Below are 22,618 nucleotides of genomic sequence, written 5' to 3'. Positions count from 1 at the left end.
GAGAGAGGAGTAGGAGGGGAAGAGAAGAAACGAATGCTTACCCAGCTGCCACTACACCCCAGGCACTTGCCGTGCAGTGGAGCCTTTAGCCTCTGGGGCAGGTTATCAGGAGCCCCCTTCTACAGGGGGGGAAACCAAGGCTCAGAGATGTCGGGTAACTTTCCCAACATCCCACAGCACAGAAAGAAAACAAGTTGGAATTCAGACACAGGCCCTTCTGTCTCCAGAACCGAAGCTCTGGCCCCAGTCTCTGCTGCCTCCCTTGGGCACCCCACAAAGTATTAGACTCTAAAGTTCCCCCCTGCCCTTTCCATGGCCACACCCTATACCACCAGCCAGTGAGCCCCACCGCTGTCCTGAGGGGGACACAAGGAGAACAGGCTCTGTGCCGGAGGGGAGGCTCACATAATGCTGGCTTCTGAGCGCAGGGAGGCTAAGCGCTAGAGGGCTCTGGTGGGAGCTGGGTTTGATGTGGGCTGGGACGAGGGGTTCCGGATGTGGGGCGTGAGGAGTCACGGTTCTCCGGACACTGCCGGGTTGCACTGGAGCAGATGGGTGGTGGAGTGAAACGGAGAGGCATGCTTGGATAAACAGGTTCTTTCCCTCACAAGGCAAAGGTCCGCCAACCGCAGAAGGGGTAGATGAATTGTGCTGTATGGTCTTAGGCTGGATTATTACACGGACGGTAAAGAGGATGGGGATGGGGGCATACTGATGGGGCAGGAGCAGGGAGGGGCTCTCTGGTGTGAGAAATGTATGTGTTGTCGTTATGCTTCAGTCAACCCAAACAGACAAAAGCAGGTTCTCTGCTAGCCTGGAGAGCTTTGAGGGCCATGTTGGGGAGTTTGGCCTTTGCCAAGGTTGGGGTGACCACTTCACTTCCCTGTGACGTGGAGAACCAGATGCATGGGGGTGAATCACGTGTACCAGGTCCCAGATTGCCCAAGAGGAGAGAGCCATGGCAGGACCCCTGTGAGGTTGCTGCAGCCTCTCGGTAAGCCCATGGCCCCTGAGGAAACGCCTCCCTCTGCTCACCTCCCCGGGCCCCACCACCTTCGCTGGCCCACTCACCTGAGATTGCCTCCTTGGGCAGGTAGCTGGAGATGACCTTGCTGTCGGTCAGAGGGGTGAGGATGGCGGCCGTGTTCCCCAGCATGCTTCCAATGCCCAGCATCAGCAGCATGAAGAAGTAGAGCACCGACCACAGCTGGGACACCTCCATGTTTTTAATGGCCTCTGTGTAGACGATGAAAGCCAGGCCGGTGCCTTGGACAGCCTGCCCACAGGATGAAGACACCAGTTACACACCCGGGGGACTTAGGACTCTTTAAAGACACCCAGTGCTAAGCTACTTGGGGAACCTGAGAATCAGCCACGAGAAGCCACATTCTGAGGTTGGATCTTCCATCTGCACACCAGCCCACTCAGGTTGAGCTGGGCTGGATAGAAATGTGAGCTGTCAGGGGCCCTTGTTTGCAAAGTGTGAGGAGACATCGCAGTCAACTTGGAACACTGAGTTCCTCTCTCCTGCCCCAACTCACATCATTATGGATAAAATATAGTAAAATAATGGTTGGATAATTTCTGCTTCCTGTATCATGACTGACTGGGTGTTCTGGGAGCTGAGATAGTGGAGCCACAGCTGCAGGAGCCAGAATGGTGGGGAGCTGGCCTGGCCGGCAGGCAACCAAGTGGGCAGGGCTGCTCAGTGGCCGGATGCCTGCGGCGGTAATGCTGTTGTAGGGATACTGAACTGTGGAAATAGAGCCTCAACTCCTGGTTGAAAGGGCTCATGGCGGGGGGCGGGGAGCACCCCCTGGCTGCCAGTAGCAGAAGCAGCAGAAGCAGACGCTGGGGAAAGCTTCCATTGCAGGTCTGAATTGGGTTACCTGTAAGACCACCAGAGATGATCAAGCAGTGAGCTTGCAACCCGAGATTTATAAACTGACCAGAAAACATGCCACTATGAGTGAAGAGTCAGCAAGAATAAGAACTAAGATTTCAGCACCCTTCCCCTGGAATGGCAGATGTTGGATTGTCAGATTCAAAATATAGGTCAGCTCAACAGCATACCAATGGGGACAATGGTATTCATCCGCCCTGGGTGCAGACCATAAGGGAGTGATCACTTGCAGAGAATTTAGAAACAACAACAGAACCTACTAAAGGTGGCCTGCTTTTTATTACCTTGAGCCAACAGTGCTAAACAGTGTCACTGATAATACATGCCCCCAGAAGAGAGCTGGGATGCAATAAAGGTAAACAAACAAAATAGCAAGCATGCAGGTCAATACAGACACTGTTGTATAAAATAACAATAGCATCCAATTTATCAGTTTAAAAAGAATTAGGGGGCCCTGGTGGCACAGTGGTTAAGAATCTGCCTGCCAATGCAGGGGACACGGGTTCGAGCCCTGGTCTGGGAAGATCCCACATGCCGCAGAGCAACTAGGCCCGTGAGCCACAATTACTGAGCCTGTGCGTCTGGAGCCTGTGCTCTGCAACGGGAGAGGCCGCGACGGTGAGAGGCCCACGCACCGCGATGAAGAGTGGCCCCCACTCGCCGCAACTGGAGAAAGCCCTCGCACAGAAATGAAGACCCAACACAGCCAAAAATAAATATAAATAAATTAATTAATTAAAAAAAAATCCGGCTTAAAAAAAAAAAAAGAGGAACTTCCCTGGTGGCTCAGTGGTTAAGAATCCACCTGCCAATTCAGGGGACACGGGTTCGATTCCTGGTCCGGGAAGATCCCACAAGCCACAGAGCAACTATGCCCGTGCGCCACAACTACTGAGCCCTCGTGCCTAGAGCCCGTGCTCTGCAACAATAAAAGCCACTGCAATGAAAAGCCTGGCCCTCACACCGCAGAGGAGAGTAGCCCCCCAACTCACCGCAACCCCGCACACAGCATCGAAGACCCAATGCAGCCAAAAAAAAAAAAAAAAAAAAAAAAAAATCTGTTAACCTTTAAAAAAATAAAAAGAATTGGACATAAAAGGTATTTACAACAGGAGGGGTGGGTGAAAGTGTCTGAAAGTCCTTGTACTGAACTCAAGGTATAGTTTAACTTTAGACTTTGTTAAATATTCATGGAAAATTCAAGTGGAAAAAAGTCTAAATAAATCAATAACCACACAATTCTTGGGCACTGAGCCAAACTCAAAAATAAGTGAGGAAAAATTCCCAGGTGCCAAAAACAAAAAGGAAATTTGAACTGAGAGCAGGAACACAAGCAGGCCTCAGAAGTCATCTGAACAGGATCCAGGCCTTAAAGGCAGGGGCTGAGGTCTGGGGATCTGCTGACACCCTGGTAGGGAGGGTCGTGCCACAGGTCAGTGTAAGCAGGGAGGAAGGAGTAACAAAGTGTTGCCTCATCCATGAAATGACCTGGAATGGCTCCACCTATGAAACAATGGGGCCAAAAAAACTCCAGGGTACCTTACTGGCAAGCAGAGCTATAGGGCTTTACTGTTCCCTCTTCTTGAAAGGCATTCTCTAGAGACACTTTCTAGAGGCAGTCTCTAGAAGTATTTACATTAAATATAAGAATTAGACAAACATGCCCACTTTCATTTGCACTTCCACTGTGCTAGAAAAAAATTCCTAGGATCCGCAGGTGCCATAAGAGTTACACAGAAAAGTAAAGCAAATATATAGACAAATATGAGAATAAGAGAATTCATCAAGGTTGCTAGATAAAAGACCAACACAAAAACTTGTTAGCTTTCTTTTGCAACGAAAACCAGCAATGGTAGAAATTGGGAAATGAACGACACTATTTACAATAGGAACAAAACAATAAGGTTCATAGACATAAAGGTAATCAAAGATCTGCCAGGATTTCGTGGAGAAAATTAGTTGCAGAATATAAAAGAAGACTTCAGTGAATGATGAGAAAAAGCCTGTTCCTAAATCAGAAGTCACGGTTGAAAAAATATTGATTGTTCCCAAATTATATTATAGTCAGTGCAATTCTAATAAAAGTTAAAGGGATTTCCCACCCCCCAGTGGAACTTGTCAAATTGACCTGAAAATTAATGTGAAAAATAAAGGTCCTAGGGACTTCCCTGGTGGCACAGGGGATAAGACTCCACACTCCCAATGCACGGGGCCTGGGTTCTATCCCTGGTCAGGGAACTAGATCCCACATGCATGCCACAACCAAGAAGCACGTGAGCCTTAACTAAAGAGCCCACGTGCTGCAACTAAGGAGCCTGCCTGCCTCAACTAAGAGCTGGTGCAACCAAATAAATATTTAAAAAAAAAGTCCTAGAATAATGTTGCTAAAATGGCCACACTACGCAAAGTAATCTACAGATTTAATGAGATCCTTATCAAATTATGCATGGCATTTTTCACAGACCAGAACAAATAATCCTTTATATGGAACCAAAAAAGACCCAGAATTGCCAAAGCAATCCTGAGGAAAAAGAACACAGCAGGAGACATAACCCTCCCAGACTTCAGAAAATACTAAGCTACAGTAAAGAAAACCGTCATGGTCACGAAAACAGACATATGGATCAATGGAACAGAACAGAGAGGCCAGAAATAAAACTACACACCTATGGTCAATTAATCTTCAACAAAGAAAGCAAGAATATACAATGTAGAAAAGACAGTCTTTTCAGCAAGTAGCGTTGGAAGCTGAACAGCCGCAAATAAAGTTAGAACACACCCTCACACCATACACAAAAATAAGCTCAAAAAGGATTAAAGTCTTAAATACAAGCTATGACACCATAAAACCCCAGAAGAGAACATAGGCAAAACATTCTCTGACATAAATCATACCGTTTTCTTAGGTCAGACTCTAGGCAACAGAAATAAAAGCAAACCTACCAATGGACCCAATCAAACATAAAGCTTTTGCGCATCGAAGGAAACCATGAACAAAAAGACAACTACGGACTAGGAGAAAATATTTCAAAATGATGCAACCTACAAGGGCTAAATTTCAAAAATATACCAACAGCATGTACAACTCAACAATAAATCAACCCAATCAAAAAAATGGAAAAAAGACCTAAAACAACACTTCTCCAAAAATATATATATGGCCAAAAGGCACAAGGAAAGAGTTCAAAATATATAATTATGACACAAATACAAATCAAAACTACAACAAGTTGCCACCTCACAGCAGTAGGAAAGACAATCAGCCTGGTCAAAAAAACCCAAAAAGTCTACATACAATAAATACGGGACAGTGTCTGGAGAACAAGGAACCCCTGTTAGCGGGAAGGTAAATTGGTAACAGCACGATGGACAGCAGTAGGGAAGGTCCTTAAATATTGAAAAATAGAGCTCCCATAAGGTCCAGCAATGCCACTCCTGGGCAAATATCTGGAGAAGACCATCCTTCGAATACACACATGGACCCCAACAGTCGTTGAGGTAAGATTTACAATAGCCGAGGCATCGAAACTACCGAAATGTCCATCGAGTTGAATGAATGGATAAAGAAAACGCCATACGTGTCACAGTGGACTATTAGCGAGAAAACAGAACAAAATCATGCCATTTGCAGCAACATGGATCAGGAGGTGATCTAACTAAGTCCAATAAGTCAGAGTAAGACAAATATATGATATCACTTACAGGTGGAATCTAAAAAAGGATACAGATGAACTAATTGACAAAACAAAAACAGACTCATAGCCTTAGATAAGTAATTTAGAATTACCAAAGGGGGAAGTTGCAGAGGGGGGAGAGAGAAATTAGGAGGTTGGGATTAATACATACACACTAATATATATGTATATATATAATTATAAAATAGATAATCAATGAGCACCTACTGGAGAGCACAGGGACCTCTACTCAACACTCAGTAATAAGCTATGTGGGAAAAGAATCCGAAAGAGAATAGGTTCTTGTATATGTATAACTGAATCAAGCTGCTGTAAAACTCAAACACAGCATTGTAAATCAACCATACTCTAACAGAAAATAAAAAATAAATTAAAAAAAAAAATGCAGACTATATTGCCCTGAGGCCTCGGTGACCAGGACTGGTGTGACATTCTTGGAGCCTGAGCAGGCTTGGGATCCAAGGCTGGGCTGTCATGGGGCTGAGGGAGCTGGGGAGGATGTGCCAGCAAACGAGCACCCCCACCTTGTATCTGTGGTGCCTGGTTCCCTCTGCATGGGACCACAATCTCTGGATCCAGACGGGTCCTCCTACCGCTGAAGCAAGCCTAGTGCACCCAAAAGATGGTGGACCCGCTGGGAGGGAAGAGCTGTGAAAAGACACCGGATCTCCACGGCTCCTGCTGGTGGTGTTCCCACCTCCAGCCTCCTTCCTTAGAGACGCCCCACCTACGAACCACAGCACCATCAGCATAGCACTACTGTAGGGACTGGGAATCAGTCTGCAGGGTGAGGGGGGTGGGAAGTATCCAGACACAGGCCCTTGGGGTTTTCTTCGGGCATTTTCCATGTAATTTACAACCCAGAACACGGCTTTCTCTAAGCCTGTGGTTGCCCGAGTTACCAGAGTGGGGGCATGAAGAAATGCTGCCGCCTTGTGGCCGCTTCTCATAACAACATCCTTAAAACGCTGCTCATGGTCACTTAATATTCACAAGGCCTGCCGGGCACTAAATGATCACTGCTCTCAAGAAATGTCCTGTTGTAGGTAACGGAAAAAGAATTCAAAACAGGGCCGACTTTCAAGAAAACAATTTCAAGAGATTAACTTTACTCACCCTGTTGTGTTTTTTTTGTTTGTTTGTTTTAAAGCACGTGAAAAGATGTTCAACGTCGCCAACGAGTAGAAAAATGGAAATCAAAATGACAACGAGTTATCCCCTGGCACCAATCATCAAAAATTCTCCAAAGAATAAATGCAGCAGAGGACGTGGAGAAAGGGGAACCCAACAATGCTGTTGGGAGGAAGGTAAATTGGTAATACCCACAATGAAGAGCAGTAGGGAAGGTCCTTAAAAATTGAAAAATAGAGCTCCCATAAGATCCAGCAATCCCACTCCTGGGCAAATATCCAGAGAAAACCATCCTTCGAGTACACACATGCACCCCAGTGGTCATTGCAGTAAGATTTACGATAGCCGAGGCATCAAAACTACCGAAAATCCACCGAGATGAATGAATGGATAAACAAGATGTGCTACATATACACAGTGGACTATTAGCCAGAAAACACAATGAAATCATGCCATTTGCAGCAACATGGATGGATCAGGAGATGATCTCACTAGGTCCAGTAACTCAGACACAGTAAGACGAATATGATATCACTTACACCTGGAATCTAAAAACAGATACAAATGAAATAATTGACAAAACAAAAACAGACTCACAGCCTTAGAAAAGAAATTTAGAGTTGCCAAAGGGGGAAGTTGCAGAGGGGGGAGAGAGAAATTAGGAGGTTGGGATTAACACATACACACTAATATATATATACATATATATGTATATATGTATGTATAAAAATAGATAACCAATGAGGACCTACTGGAGAGCACAGGGACCTCTACTCAACACTCAGTAATAACCTATGTGGGAAAAGAATCTGAAAGAGAACAGGTACATGTATAACTAAATCAAGCTGCTGTAAAACTCAAACACAGCACTGTAAATCAACCATACTCCAACAGAAAGTAAAAATTAAATTTAAAAAAAAAAAAGAGGAAAAAAATGCCTACTATATTGCCCTGAGGCCTCGGTGACCTGGGCTGGTGTCACATCCCTGGAGCCTGAGCAGGATTGGGTCCCAAGGCTGGAGTATGCTGGGGCTGAGGGAGCTGGGTGGGAGGATGTGCCGGCAAAAGAGCCCCCCCCTGGGACCTGTAGTGCCTGGTCCCCTCTGCATGGGACTACAATCTCCAGATCCAGGCAGGTCCTCCTACAGCTGAAGCAAGCCTAGTGCACCCAAAGGACGGTGGACCCTCCTGGGTAGGAAGAGCTTTGAAAAGTCACCTGGTCTTCATGGGTTTGGTGGTGGGGTTCCCACCTCTAGCCTCGTTCCTTAGAGGCGCCCCCCCTACGTACCACAGCACCATCTGCATGGCACTTTTGCAGGGGTTGGGGATCAGTCTGTGGGGTGAGGGGATGAAGTAACGAGACGAGACGTAAGCCCTCGGGGTTTTCTTCGGGCATTTTCCATGTAATTTACAACCCAGGAATACGACTTTCTCTAAGGCTCTGGTTGCCGGAGTTACCAGAGTGGGGCATGAAGAAATGCTGCCGCCTTGTGGCCGTTTCTCATAACATCCTTAAAAGGGGGCTTATGGGCACTTAATATTCACAGGGCCTGCTGGGCAGTAAATGACCCCTGGTCTAAAGAAATATCCTGTTGTAGGTAACAGAAAAAGAATTCAAAACAGGGCCGACTTTCAAGAAGCCAATTTCAAGAGTTTAGCTTTACTCACACTGTTTAAAAAAAAAAAAAAAGCACAGGGATAGATATTCAACATCGCTAATTATTAGAGAAATGCAAATCAAAACTTGGACAAGGTATTATCTCGCACCAGTCAGAATGGCCATCAGCAAACGTCCACAAAGCATAAATGCAGAATAGGGTGTGGAGAAAAGGGAAGCTGCCTACACGCTGCTGGTGGGAATGGAAATTTGTGACAGCCACTATGGCAAACAATCTGCAGCTTCTTTAAAAAACTAAAAATAGAGCTACCATACGATCCTGCAATCCCAGTCATGGGCGTAATCCCAGAGAACACCATCATTTGGAAAGACACATGCACCCCAACCTTTATTGCAGCACTGTTTACAACAGCCAAGACATGGAAGCAACCAAAATGTCCATCGACAGAGGAATGGATAGAAAAGATGTGGTGAATATATACGATGGAATATTACTCAGCCATAAAAAATGAAATAGTGCCATTTGCAGCAACAAGGATGGACCTAGAGATGATCATACTAAATGAAGTAAGTCAGACAGGTAACGACAAATATCATGACATAATTTACAGGTGGAATCTGAAAATTGATACAAATGTACCAATTTACAAAACAGAAAGACTCTCAGATTTAGAAAAGAAACTTACAGTTACCAAACGGGAAAAGTGGGGTGGAGGAGGTATAACTTGGGAGGTTGGGATTAACATATACACACAAATATATATAAAAGAGATACCAACAAAGACCTACTCTATAGCACAGGGAATTCTACTCAACACCCTTTAATAACGTATAGGGGAAAAGAGTCTGAAAAAGAATAGATCTATGTCTATGTATAACTGAATCAGGTTGCTGGATGTCTAAAACAAACACAAGAGTGTATATCAACTATACTCCAATATAAAAATTAAATTCAACAAAGTTTGAAAAACTAAAATATGACAGAAATGAACTTATCTATGAAAGAACAAAAGACATACATAGAGAATAGACTTGTGGTTGCCTAGGGGGGTGGGGGGAGGGTTTGATTGGGGGTTTCGGACCTGCAGATGGAAACTATACATATAGAATGGATAAACCAGAAGGTAGTATTCTACAGCACAGGGAACTATGTTCAATATCCTGTAATACCCCATAACGGAAAAGAATATGAAAAAGAATATATACGTATAACTGACTCACTTTGATGTATGTAAGAAAGTAACACAATACTTCAATTGTTAAAAAAAAAAAAAAAGTTGCCAGCATAGCAAATATAATTCTGTAAAATATAAATAAAGGTGATTTTAGTAGCAAAAGTTTTGTGGAAAAACCCAAATGTCTATCAGTAAGGGAATCCATAGGGAATTCCCTGGTTGTCCAGTGGTTAGGACTCCGGGCTTCCACGGCCGCTGGCCTGGGTCCAGTAAACTGTAGGATATTTGAATGATGGAATAAAATGTAGCTCTTACAATGAATGAATTGGGAGTCCATATGTATCACCAGAGACAAGTCTCAAAAATGAAATGTTGAATGAGAAAGATATCTCCCAGGACCTCTTATTTCTAGTTAAAAACTGTGAAGCAAAACAACAATATAACTCATAAATATATACGGGTAATAAGGACGTCAAAATGAAGGTCCTGGCCTCTGGGGAGTAGTGAAAGCTTTGCGGACAGTAACAAAGGGGATTTTACCTTTATCTCTGAAATGTTTTCTTTTACATCAAAAAAATCTGAGCCCAAAATGACAAAATATTTACAATTTTTCATTCTGAGAGATGGATAGATGTGTGTTTGTTATATTATTCTTTATACCTTCCTCTATTTTTAAATTTTAAAAAGAGAAAATTTAAAGGAAGAAAGGACACAGGGAACCCAAAGGAACTGTGTAGAGACTGGGATTCCCGTGCAGCACTTGGGGAGACTAGTGGGCAGAGTTCTCGTCCTCTAAGAGGCACAAGGAAGATATATATATATATATATAGTTGTTGTTGTTTTGGTTTTTTTGTTTGTTTGTTTTCACACCACGCACAGCATGTGGGATCTTAGTTCCCCGACCAGGGATCAAACCCGTGGCCCCTGCATTGAAAGCGTGGAGTCTTAACCACTGGACCGCCAGGGAAGTCCCGAGTTTTCCCTGATTTTCACGGGATGCGCATACCCCTCAAGTTGCACTTTCTCTAGAGCAGCTCCCAGAGGGCCCTGTGAAGCGTGTGGGGAGAAGCAAGCCGAGAAACCTTACCGTTTCCAGCTCCGATTCCAAGCTGCAGTTTTTAATCTGTGGGAACACCTCGCTGTACTTGCTGGGGTAGGCAGACGCCAGGTAACTTTTCACCTCCTCCAGGTTGCTGACTGTCAAAAAGCCATCTTCAAGGTCGAAAGAATTGGTCAGCAGCAGAATCACCCTGCAGAGCAGAGCAGCTGATTGACCTTCGCTGATTACAAAGGCCGCTGTCACCAAACCCTCTGCCTCTTCTGATTAGGTGAGGTCACTCCAACAAAGGGAATCTGTTGACTGGTGAGCTTTTAAAGGGCAGGGTGATTGTGAATGGCTTTGAAGAAGCCTCAGATAGGAACAGTGATGATCAAAGGGACCAAACCCACGCAGCTGGGCTGTTTTAACCTCTGGACCAACATTGTCTGACAGAACTTCCTGTGATGATTGGAATGTTCTCCATCAGTGCTGTCCAATATGGTACCCACTAGCCACATGTGGCAACTGAGTACTCGAATGAGGCTAGTGCAACTGAGGAACTGATTTAAAAGAATTTACATTGAAATGGAAACCAATTTAAATCAAAATTTAAATCAATTTAAAATTTTAGTTAATTTTTTAAAACTAATTTTTTTTGGCTGCACTGGGTCTTCATTGCTCCACGCGGGCTTTCTCTAGTTGCGGTGAGCGGGGGCTACTCTTCGTTGCAGTGCACGGGCTTCTCATTGCAGTGGCTTCTCTTGTTGCGGTGCATGGGCTCTAGGCGCACGGGCTTCAGTAGTTGTGGCTCGCGGGCTTTAGATTGCAGGCTCAGTAGTTGTGGCGCACAGGCTTAGTTGCTCCGTGGCATTTGGGATCTTCCTGGACCAGGGCTCGAACCCGTGTCCCCTGCATTGGCAGGCAGATTCTCAACCACTGCACCACCAGGAAAGTCCCCCAAATTTTACTTAATTTTAAATCAATTTACATTTCAATGTTTACACTAGCCCCTTGTGGCTAGTGACTACTGTATTGGACAGCACACCTTCTGGATGATGTTTCTTATATTTTGGGTAAGGGGCAGCAGAAAGTAGATCCTGCAATCTCCATGACTCAGCTGGAGAGCTCTTGGTTACTTCTGAGGTGGGGAGATGGGGCAGAAGAAACTAAGGTTTATCTGTTGAATGCCCTATTGGTGCTAAGTGCTTTGCATACACAAAACTGCCCTCATCCCTTCAGGCAGACGCCGACTTGCCTCATGCTCATCAGCTGCTGGTGGTTCTGATTTGAACCCTGGATTGAGGACAGCACAGCCTGTGCCCTTTGCCCCACACCCCTTGAATTCTGGTGCCTGCCTCCTCCCAGGGACCCTTTCAGCTCGGGCCTTTGGAGGTTCACTGCCCCCGCCCTTGAGGCCTGGGGCCCACCGTATGGCCCAGGCTTACTTGTTCAAGCAGCTTTCGTAGTTGAAGGTGGCCTTGAAGCCATAGATGGAGAAGGTGACGACGCTGGCAAAGATGGAGGTGGAGCTGTTGATGATGGACACGATGACGGTGTGCTTCTGGCAGTCGTTGGAGGGCTCGTTGTAGCTGGCGAAGGCGATGAGGCTGCCGAACCCCAAGCCGAGCGAGAAGAAGATCTGGGTGGCTGCGTTGATCCAGGCCTTGGGGTTGGCCAGCTGCTCCATCTGGAAAGCCAGCAGGGACAGCGCTGGAGAACCCCGGGTGGGAATCCCAGGCTCTCAGATTAGCAGGGGGCAGGAGGCCCGGAGAGGGGAAGGAACTTGCCCGTGGCACACAGCCAGCCAGAGGCAGGCCTGGGCCCCGAACCCAGCTCTCCTGGCCCCATGCGTGCCCAGCCTGGTCCTCAGCAGATAAAACGCATCCTCATGTCCTACCCTCCACTGCCTCTTACCCACAGGAGGTGTGCAATTGAAAAGTGTAGGGTAAAATAACTTTTAAAGGTTTTGAGCCCCTGATCCATGACCCAGGCACTGCACGGGCCTGGGCCTCCAGAAATGGCAGTGCTGGTGTCTAGGTCTGGGTTGTACCCCAGCACTAATATTAGGGGGCATTTGGAAGGTGATGGGGGCACTAACGGGGGGGTGCTGCCAAAGTCATTTTGTTTCCAGGGACCAGATTTGCTAAATGAATAACTTGTCCTGCCCCAAAGGCAATGGTGGCCTCCCTTGATTAGCATCAGCTATGGGGTGACTGGGGAGCGGGGTGCCTGGGACCGGATCACGGAGAGCCCTGCGGAGTATGGATGCACCCCTGTCGGGAGCGGGGTGCATGGAGGTGCGAGCAGGAGGGTGAGCTGACTGGCGTGACGCTCCTGGTAAACAACTTGGTCCACAGGCTGGAGGGAGGGTTTGGGGTGAGACTGGGGTGAAGGCCAGATGTGGGGCTGGGGTAGCAGTCGGTTGGGGGCAGTGAGGACGAAGAGGAGGGTGGACGGAAGACTTAACGCCCCAGAATTAGCAGGGCAAAGGGACTGCCTGTCTGAGGACAGAATCCACGCCCCTCCACTGCCTGGCGGGCTCACACCCACCTTCCCTGGGTCCACTACTGTTCCCCCCACCCTTGGTCTTCCCCCTTCCACCCATCCTGGAAGGTGGCAGGATGCATGGGGGTGCCCTCGGGACCCCTCCCCTCCAGCCCATACCTTGGGAGTGAACATGTATGCCAGGCCGTTGGTGGCTCCGTGGAGCGTGAGGCCCCTGACCAGGTAGATCATGAGCACGCAGTAGGGCAGCAACGCAGTGAAGTACACCACCTGCGGGCACCAGAGGGCAGAGTCAGCCTCCTGGAGATGCAGTGACTACAGGGCCCTTTTGCCCAGGGCAGACCCGCCGTCCCCCCGAAACACCATGGCACTGTCTTGGCTGTTCGGGCTACTGATAGCTGGAAAGGTATCGAGATTCTTGGTCAGGCACAGGTTCCAAGTTTGGGAAACTGGGTGGTGGGATGTGGATGCCCACGTGTGTGACCACCAGGAAATCTCTTATTTAGTGGAGAAGAGGGAACAGGTCCTAGAGACCTCTGTCCTCCACCCTCCCTTCAACCCGAACTTCTTCCAGAAAGGATTTGAGGCAGCCCACAAAAATACATAATCACATCAACATTTTAAAACTGCTAGATAAAGATATCTGTGTAAAAAGAAAATGTGGGCAATCCAGTAAGATAAGCCCAAAGAAAAAGGCAGCCCACAGAATAGGTGTGTGAGGTGCTACCCAGTTTCTGAGCCAGATTGATCTCTGAGCTTCCTCGTGGCCCAAGCAAAGCAGGAAGCACAATCACTTACAAGATTTATATTGTCTCTGAAAGAAAAAAAAAAGTCCAAGAGGTTGGAGGAATGTCAGGTATCCCCAGGACTGGGGCCTGAGAGAAGCTTAGCCATGGGTGCCATAAAGGAAAAGTCTTGACACTGGTGTCCCTATAATAAATACGATAGAAATTCAGTGATTTTTTATGAAAGGCCTCACTTCCAGAGGCTTTAAAATTGCACATCAATGGAATTTTTTGTGAACCAAAACCTTTCCCTGCTGACATACGTCATGGGTTCAGTAATGTTTTATCTTTGGTTTTCATGGTGGATTTAGAAGTAGCCTCTCATATTCTGGGTAATTTTAACTTTTACAAAGCCTTACAATAGGGACCTTCAAGTGCATGGATGCCCATCTAGGACTGGAATTTTTTTTCTGTATATCAACTCGTATGTGCACAAGAGCCCCATATATAAAGCAATGGAATACTTTGCAAGTGTTTTTGTTTGTTTGTTTTTGGTGAGAGCAGTTCCCTTAATGTTTACATCCTCCTATGAGAAATATAGCTGGTGACCCAAGTCCAGATGAGCCTGAGTTGCACCTGGCCCTCCATTCCCACTGAGGTGTGGCACCCATCTTCCCATAAATTTCCAAGGCCACCAGAGTGGTGCTCTGTCCCCTCTCACCCTGGGAATGGCAGGCAGAAGCGGGGTGTGTCTTCTATGATTGCTTCTTAACTGAAAACATTGAACTTGAGATGAGTAATAAATCCACCTGAGATTACAAGAAGATAAACCAGGTCTGAGGTGGAAATGGATAGGTGGAAAGAGAGGGCATCCGGCGAGTGAGCTGAAGGAAATCAAGAGACAACAGGGGAGGGGTGACCAATGTCCATAACCACTGGACACTTAGAGGACACTTAGAGCAAGCCCTTGGAATCTCCCCCCGTCCCCTCAGGTGAACAAGTTTCCCTGAAGGCTCTCTGGAGTCGAGACCAGGCTGGCTCACTTCTCCCCCATCAGGGAAGCTGGCAGGATTGCTGGACACGTGATCCAGCCTCAACTATTGGGAAAAACCATTTCTAAATAATCTGAAAAAAAAATCTTGGAGGGGTAAAAAGCAGATTCCAGCAGAGAAGGCCAGGATATGGCACACAGTCTTTAACAAAATTAATCCCCGTAAATAGAGCTGTTGGAGCTCATACAACTCAACAACAACAACAAAACACAACCCAATCCAAAAATGGGCAGAAGACCTAAATAGACATTTCTCCAAAGAAGACATACAGATGGCCAAGAGGCACATGAAAAGATGCTCAACATTGCTAATCATTAGAGAAATGCAAATCAAAACTGCAATGAGGTACCACCTCACACTGGTCAGAATGGCCATCATTAAAAAGTCTACAAATAACAAATGCTGGAGAGGGTGTGGAGGAAAGGGAACCCTCCTACACTGTTGGTGGGAATGTAAGTTGGTGCAGCCACTATGGAAAACTAGTGTGGAAGTTCCTCAGAAAACTAAAATAGAGTTGCCATGTGATCCAGCAATCCCACTCCTGGGCATATATCCAGACAAAATTATAATTCAAAAAGCTACATGCACCCCTATGTTCACAGCGGCACTGTTTGCAATGCCCAAGACATGGAAACAACCTAAATGTCCATCGACAGATGAATGGGTAAAGAAGATGTGGTATATGTAAACAATGGACTATTACTCAGCCATAAAAAGAATGAAATAATGCCATCTGCAGCAACATGGATGGACCTAGAGATGATCATACTATACTAAGTGAAGTATGTCAGAAAGAGAAGGACAAATACCATATGATCTCACTTACATGTGGAATCCAAAATATGACACAAATGAACTTATCTACAAAACAGAAAGAGACTCACAGACATAGAGAACAGGGGAGGGGTGGATTGGGAGTTTGGGATTAGCAGTTGCAAACTATTATATATAGGATCAATAAACAACAAGGTCCTATTGTATAGTACAGGGAACTATATTAAATATCCTGTAATAAACCATAATGGAAAAGAATATGAAAAAGAATATATATAAATGAATCACTTTGCTATACCCCGGAAACTAACACAAAATTGTAAATCAGCTATACTTCAATTTAAAAAAATAACTAAAGAGAGCTTTTGGGACACTTCTATCATGGAGAGAGGTGTGGCTTAAGCAGAAGAAATAGACACTAAGAATGAGTAAGTTTTCATGGCATGACATGTCCTCATCTAACAAGTTTCTAAATGATCTGGAAAAGGGATGGCCTCATTAAATCTCCAAGTTTGCAGATATTGCCCTCGGATCTTTTGGATCATGGTCATGATAATCTGGCATAGACCAATTGAAGAACTTTTATGAGCATAAATTATCAGGAAGCTTCAAGACGGGACAGAGTGAGTTGCTGCAGACTCTAAGCTTTCGCCAGGAAGATTCACTAGTCCCTCAGCTCGGCGGTGAGATGGGGTGTTATTAGGGCTAAGATGCTGGCCACCACAAGGTCTCGGAAACCAGAAGATGTCCTACTAGGCATGGTACTGGGGCATCACAGGACACCTAAAATACCGTGGGTAGTTCTGGTCTTGATGCCTCAAGAAACACATGGTGGGGCTAGAGAAGGCAACTCAGATGGCCAAGAGGATGAGGACAGGTGGATTCTTGGGACCTTCAGAAGGGAAAAGCTGGGGGATTAAGTCATGAAAAGTGTCGGCAAACAGGAGGTGGCTCACCAAACCGAGATGATGGGGAGTTTCTGGGGCAAAGCTGGGTCTGCCTGGCTCTGGCCTCACTACTTGGTGCCCTTGGGCAGGACTTTACCTCTCTAAGCCTCAGGCGAGTGGGACGGTGAAATCTACCATGAAGGACTGAAGATTGAAGCAATGTGCACGTCTAACCCAGGGTGAGAGGAGTGACTGAGTAAGAGCAGGGCACACGGGGGGGTTCAGAGCGCCTGCTGCAGCTTGAGAGAGACGGAAGATGAGGGAAACTCTCCAGGAAAACTTTCTACGTGGAGCAGATTAAAGAAGTGTCTCAGCCCCAGCAGGAGTATAAACCTGGGGACACACCAAAGAGAAAAGGTTTCTACATCAGACCCAACAGCTCTGGAGGGTCACTGAAAGCAGCTTAGACCAAAGCTGAGTTCTGAAACTCGGCTGCACACAGCATCACCTGGAGAGCTTTTAAAATCCCAGTGCGCAGGGGGCACCTCACAATGATCATTCTGGAACCTCTGACGGTAGGACTGAGACAGCAGAGTTTTAAAAGCTCTCCAGGTGGTACCACTATGCAGCTAGGGTCAAGAGCCGAGGGTGTCTTGGGGACATCTGCCAACGTGAAGTTTTCAAAGCAAGGAAAACTCTGTTTAGTTGCTTGGCACCCCTTGGGTGGTACGGGTTTGGGGCTGGGACAGAAATGCTCATTGTTTTAGGAAATGGGAAAGTCCTCATTTCGGGATTTAGGGTTGTGACTTCGAGCACCGCTGGCCATCTCTAGAGTCACTAGCAAGTGACTCGTGCCAGCATCCCTTTCCTCGCCCTCCCCCACCCAGCGCAGCTTCTCGCCATTGTCCGGGGCCGGGGCTGACCCCCCCCGCCACCAACACACACACACACACACACCGTGCCACCGTCACACACACACACCGTGCCGCCGTCACACACACACACCGTGCCCTCGTCCCACCTTGCCGGTGGACTCCGTGCCCCGCAGGATGCACAAGTACACCAGGAGCCAGGCCAGGATGAGGCACAGCGCCGGCTCCCACTGCACCGCCCCGCTCTCCTGGATGGACGGCGAGATGTTGAGGGTTTTCCGGTACCAGAAGTACTGCGTCGAGGAAGCCTTCTCACACTCCTCATCGTAGCCCGTACGGTTGCCATTCAGTGGGCACACGGACCACGGCAGGGGATCCTTTGGGATCAAGACAAACGTTATACACAGAGGTGAGGACTGAGGCCAAAGGTTGGGGTGGGGAGGACGGGAGGTGGCCCTGAGAGGAGGCTCCTGGAAGAGGACGCTGGTCCCCAAAGGGCAGGCGGCTGAAGCCCCTGAAGGCAGACAGGGAATCGAGGGGTTTGTCACGGGCACGGATGGGGCTTGCGCAGAGGGGTCAGGCAGGGAGGGGCTCCACACTCCCAATCTACCGAATTCTACAGTGGGTCTGAGAGACCAAATCAAAGGGACAATGGCCAGACCATCTTTGACAAACGAACTCTGACCCACAACTTCTGCAGCCACCAGCCCAGGAAACCCAAACCACAATTCCTGCAGTAATCAGCCCAGAGTGGACACGACTCGGTCACCGGCTGCAGCTTTCCAAACTTGTGTTCCCTCTAACTCAGGACCAAGTGGAAAAAGCCAAATACGCTCCCCTAACCAATCACACAGCTACAGTTTCCATGCCAGCATGCTCCAATCAGGGCACACCTGCAGCCTTCCGTTTCCCACTAGCACGATTTCCCGCTCCTCTGCCTGTCCTGCCTGGAGTTTCTGCCAAATACGAGTGAAGGTGCTGACCTCCTGCTAACGAGCTCCGGATAGACAGCCTCTGCTTGCTCTCATTTGGGTGGTCTGTTTATTTCCACAAGCCCCTAGCGAGTCCTAGCATGAATAAGACTTGGGTCCTGCCCTCACTAACTGGTGGTGGAGACAGGCGTTTCCTACAACGGGCACTGGGTTTGGAAGTTAGAGCGGGACGCAGTTCAGCCCCACCACAGCCGTCTTCTGCGTCTAAGACAGAGACAACCCAGCACTGATGACTTCCTTTGAGCCTGAGTCAAGCTACACCCGTAGCAGTTCCACTCCTGGACTTTGTAGATAGAGCCAGTAAGAGCCTCTTCTGCTTCATCTAGTTTGAACAGGGCTCTCTGTCACTTAGAGACCAAAGAGCCTACATGGTGCACGTACAATGAACACGACCCAAGGCCAAGAGCTAAAGAGAAGCTCTGAGCTGAGTGGGGGAGGGTGGTAGATTCTGGCTTGGAGGGGGAAGGGGGTCCCACCTCTGCTCTGCCAAGACCAGCCCCTCGTTGATCAGATTTCATTAGACAAAAACTCTCCACTGACAGAAGCAACTCTAACCCCATTGGGTTCAATCCCTATATTTCACAGAAAACAGAAATGAGACCCAACGGCATCACTACCTGATGGGCCAGGGCCACTCTGCCCGTGAGTAGCTAGAGCCCAGGTCTGTCACCTGGAAAGTGCTTGGGACCCATGCTGGTAGGACCCCTGGCAGCAACAGGGGGCCCCTCACCCGCTAGAATATAAGAGCTGGTTTCTAGCTTCGACCTAAAATATTTCCAAAGGCAACCACCAGCAATTCCTCCTCTCGAGAGGTGGCATCCACTGCCCCTCCCTGTGAACCTGGGTTGACCTGTGTCTTGCTTTGATCAACAGAATGCAGTGGAGTGAAGCTGTGTGACTTCCTGGCCTTGGCATCCCAAGGCCTTGCAACTGTTACTTTCACCCTCTTGGAAACCAGCTGCCCTGTACAGACACTCGGGCTTGACGGCTGAGCGAGGCGGACTCGTGGAAAGAATGGCCACGTGGAGTGAACTGAGGTGTCTGGCGACAGCCAGCACCGAGCCCCTGTCAGGTGGGAGGGTCCCTGTGGACCTGAAGCCCAGACCACAGTCCCTTGGGTTTGCCTGGCCCATATGGGACTGACTGGGTCCATTCACTGGACCGTTGCTGTTGCCAGCCCAGCCCAGCCTGACTGCCAACCTTGGCTACACGTACATGACTTAATCACTCGCGAGGAGGGGAGGCTTTAAAAACTCGGATGCCCGGCTGCAACGCCAGTGACTCGGATTTCATTGGTCTGGGGTAGGGCCCGGGCCTCAGAATTTTAAAAGCTCCCCCAGGTGATTCCAGCAAGCAGCCAACATGGAGAAGCTTTAAAGTACAGAAGGACTTAAATTGACCAATTCTCAGCACCCAGACTCTCCCCCTCTGAATCAGTGGGTCAGGCAGGGATCGCTGCATCTGTGTTTGTAAGAGCCCGGTGCTCCCGCAGGGAAAAGCTGGAGAGCCCAGCCTGGTGGGAGGTGGACAAGAGCACAGACCCTGTGGCTAGGCTGCCGCATCCAGCCTCCCGGCTACTCAACTCCCCTCTGCCTCTGGTACGCGCTGTGTCAGCACCATAGAGTGCGGTGATGATCACACAAGGGAATAGTTCTGACGTGCTCGTGACTCTACCTGGTCCACAGCAAGTGTGAGTGTCTGTTGCTGCAGGTACTATCATTATGATGTGACCATGAAGGAGGCTCCAGGGCAGAGGGGATAAGGGAGAGGCCCGTGGATCTCTGAAGGCTGGAATGAATAGTCAAGTGATTTTCAGGAATCACTAATTTTCACACTTCTGAAGGTTAGGAAAAAGTACTCCCTTACTTGAGACACTTTATTTTTGCCTTTAGAAAATGGTCAGATTATCCTGATTTGTTACAAGACACGTTGCTTCCACCTTTGGAAAACTGTCTTAAGTATGCAGACATATAGTGCCTGAGACATGTATGGCAACCCCTTAATTGGAATGGCATTGTGCAGTGCACAACCTGCCCAACCATACATGACAGCCCAGCACAGAGGAGGGAAATGGTTACCAGGCTGGAGAGTAGAGGAGCTGCCCTCCACCCAGAAGGCAGAGGACAGGCAAGGTTGTGGCTAGTCTTCATGGAACTCTAGGTTGAGCCAGGGAAAGGATGAGGGGCTACAGCTGTGCTCAGGGCAGAGTCCTTCCTGTCAGGGACATGCACAGGGCATTTTCCAGTGAGATGACCTGGGTGGGGTGGACTGGGAAGCCAGAGTTGGGTGTGGATGTAGCACCTTCTGAGCATAGATGCTGACTCCTGATTATTGAGGTCATTAACCCAAGCATTCCTTGGGGCCCCAAAGATTCAAGGCTGTGCCCAAATGCTCCAGAGACTGGCCTCACAAATTGGGGTCAGTGCATAGTCCATGACTGGCCCCATCTAGCTTTTGGACCTTGGAGATGGGGTCTGTCCCATGAAGGGTTGGCTCAGTGGCAAAGGGTAAGGCATCCACCCCGTGAACTCCTGTCTCCTCCCTCTCTTTTCCTATCTTGGAGGAGGCCGAGATGGAGGAGGCTGCTGGGAGGCCGCAGGAGTGGGGTCCCTGATAGTGAAAGGCAGACTCCGAGGAAAAGAAGTGAACACGGGCACTGGACGGGAAGTTCCCATTTTGGATATGAAGACCACCTCTCGGTGTGGAATTAGGGTCCTCTCTTCTCTACATGTTCCATTTCCTTCCATATTTTCTACAATGAGCATCAGCTATGGTTATAATCAGAAATGCATTTTTAAAATGTTTAATCTTGGGAATAGCTGCTATTGAGAACTTTTGTAGAGAAAAGGAGGGCCCCAGCCTGGAGTCAGAAACCGGGAAGGACAAGTGATGAGAGGCAGGAAGGGGGAAGAGGAGGGAGGCCGGTACTGTTACGCTCAGTGGGTGGAGCCCTTCCCCATCAGTTCTCTCCACAGGTTTCCCCCTGGGCCCCCTCTGCAGTGGTTCTTAATATTTGCGGGGGGGGGGGGGTCACATCCTTCAGAGAGAACCTGATGAAAGCCATGGGCCTGCTCCCCCAAATGTGCACATACATCACACACAACAGCAGGGGTCCATGGATCCCTGGCTCAGAAGTCCTCCGCTTGGTTGGGGGCGCCCAGCCTCCCCCAGCCCTTCGCACCACTTCCTGACAGCTCCTGACTCCCTCGAGGCTGCTGCCCCCATGCTCCACCCATGCGCCGGCAGTGGGCACTCTGTTGCCCTCCCCCTTTCCCGCTCTGACCCCTGCTCGGGTGCGCTCACCTGGAAGGAGTGGAAGAGGTACCAGAAGGCCCAGGCGTTGATGACATTGTAGTACATGGAGAGGAAGAAGGACACCACCACACTGGCCACGCCTGCAGGGACAGGATGCAGAGGGTGCTGAGGACGGCCCCTACCCCGCCTGCCTGGACCGGGCAGCGGGGGTCCCGCCCAGAGCCCCCAGGACACGCCTGCAGTGCCCGCCCTGGGACAGCAAAACCAGGTTTGTAACCTGGCACCTGCGAGCACTTTCTAAGGGTTAGTCTCTTCCACTACCTCCCTCCCCATCTTCTGGGATGTGAGGCCTGTGATGTTCTTTTGATGTGCTTAGGTCCTCACAACGATGTTGTGAAATGCGACGTTATGCCTACTTCGCAGAGAGGGAAACTGAGACACAGCACTTGCCCAACACCACACAGCTATTAAGTGGCACAACTAGGATTCGCACCTAGTGTGAGAAGCACTTTGTCACTGATGCCAGACATAACAGTTGCTCTCTCCTTGGCTTACCTGAAGCTGGGTCACTTGTGCCAAACCCTGCCCAGCAGTGGCAGGGAACAGGGTGTGAGGAGGTGTGTCAGGAGTGGAGGGGATGGGGGCTACCCCTGACCTGGTCAGGCCTGCCGGGAACCAGTGGGGGTGTTCGGGGGACCCGGGGCACAGAGAGGGCTGCTCCACAACCAGTGGTGTTCTGGAGCTGGTCCTCACCAGCCCTGAGAGCCACTGTGCACTTCTCTGCCCAGCCCCATGCTCCGGGACATCTCCTTAGAAGTTGACGGTGGCCGTGGTGGCAGTAGTTACACCACCAGTATCAGTAAATGCTACAACCAGGCCTTCCCCTCCCCCCCCCCCACCTCCCTGAGCTGGTTGTTAAACATTCACCAGCATCCCCAATTGGCACCAACATCTGGTATTTTTCCTATTCAGCAAATGCTGCCTCAGAGAAGCCC

The 22,618-nt window shown here is 48.5% G+C and overlaps 1 protein-coding gene across 3 annotated transcripts in view; it reads right to left on the bottom strand.

Annotated features, from left to right (window-relative positions):
* The window catches only part of SLC6A20 (solute carrier family 6 member 20), a 66,039-nt gene that overhangs the window by 26,452 nt on the left and 16,969 nt on the right, over positions 1–22,618 (bottom strand). For all 3 annotated transcript variants that reach the window (XM_068558989.1, XM_068558986.1, XM_068558988.1), the window contains exons 3-8: positions 21,672–21,763; positions 17,526–17,753; positions 13,226–13,336; positions 12,007–12,248; positions 10,610–10,772; positions 1,072–1,276 (exon numbers count right to left, since the gene is read on the bottom strand). In XM_068558989.1, coding sequence (XP_068415090.1) covers positions 1,072–1,276; positions 10,610–10,772; positions 12,007–12,248; positions 13,226–13,336; positions 17,526–17,753; positions 21,672–21,763 — 1,041 coding nt within the window. The remainder of the gene's footprint in view (positions 1–1,071; positions 1,277–10,609; positions 10,773–12,006; positions 12,249–13,225; positions 13,337–17,525; positions 17,754–21,671; positions 21,764–22,618) is intronic.

Source organism: Eschrichtius robustus, chromosome 12, assembly GCF_028021215.1.
Source record: "Eschrichtius robustus isolate mEscRob2 chromosome 12, mEscRob2.pri, whole genome shotgun sequence".
Classification (NCBI taxonomy): domain Eukaryota; kingdom Metazoa; phylum Chordata; class Mammalia; order Artiodactyla; family Eschrichtiidae; genus Eschrichtius; species Eschrichtius robustus.
The sequence above is the reverse complement of the archived record's forward strand: the minus strand, read 5'-3'. Positions and strand labels throughout refer to the sequence as shown.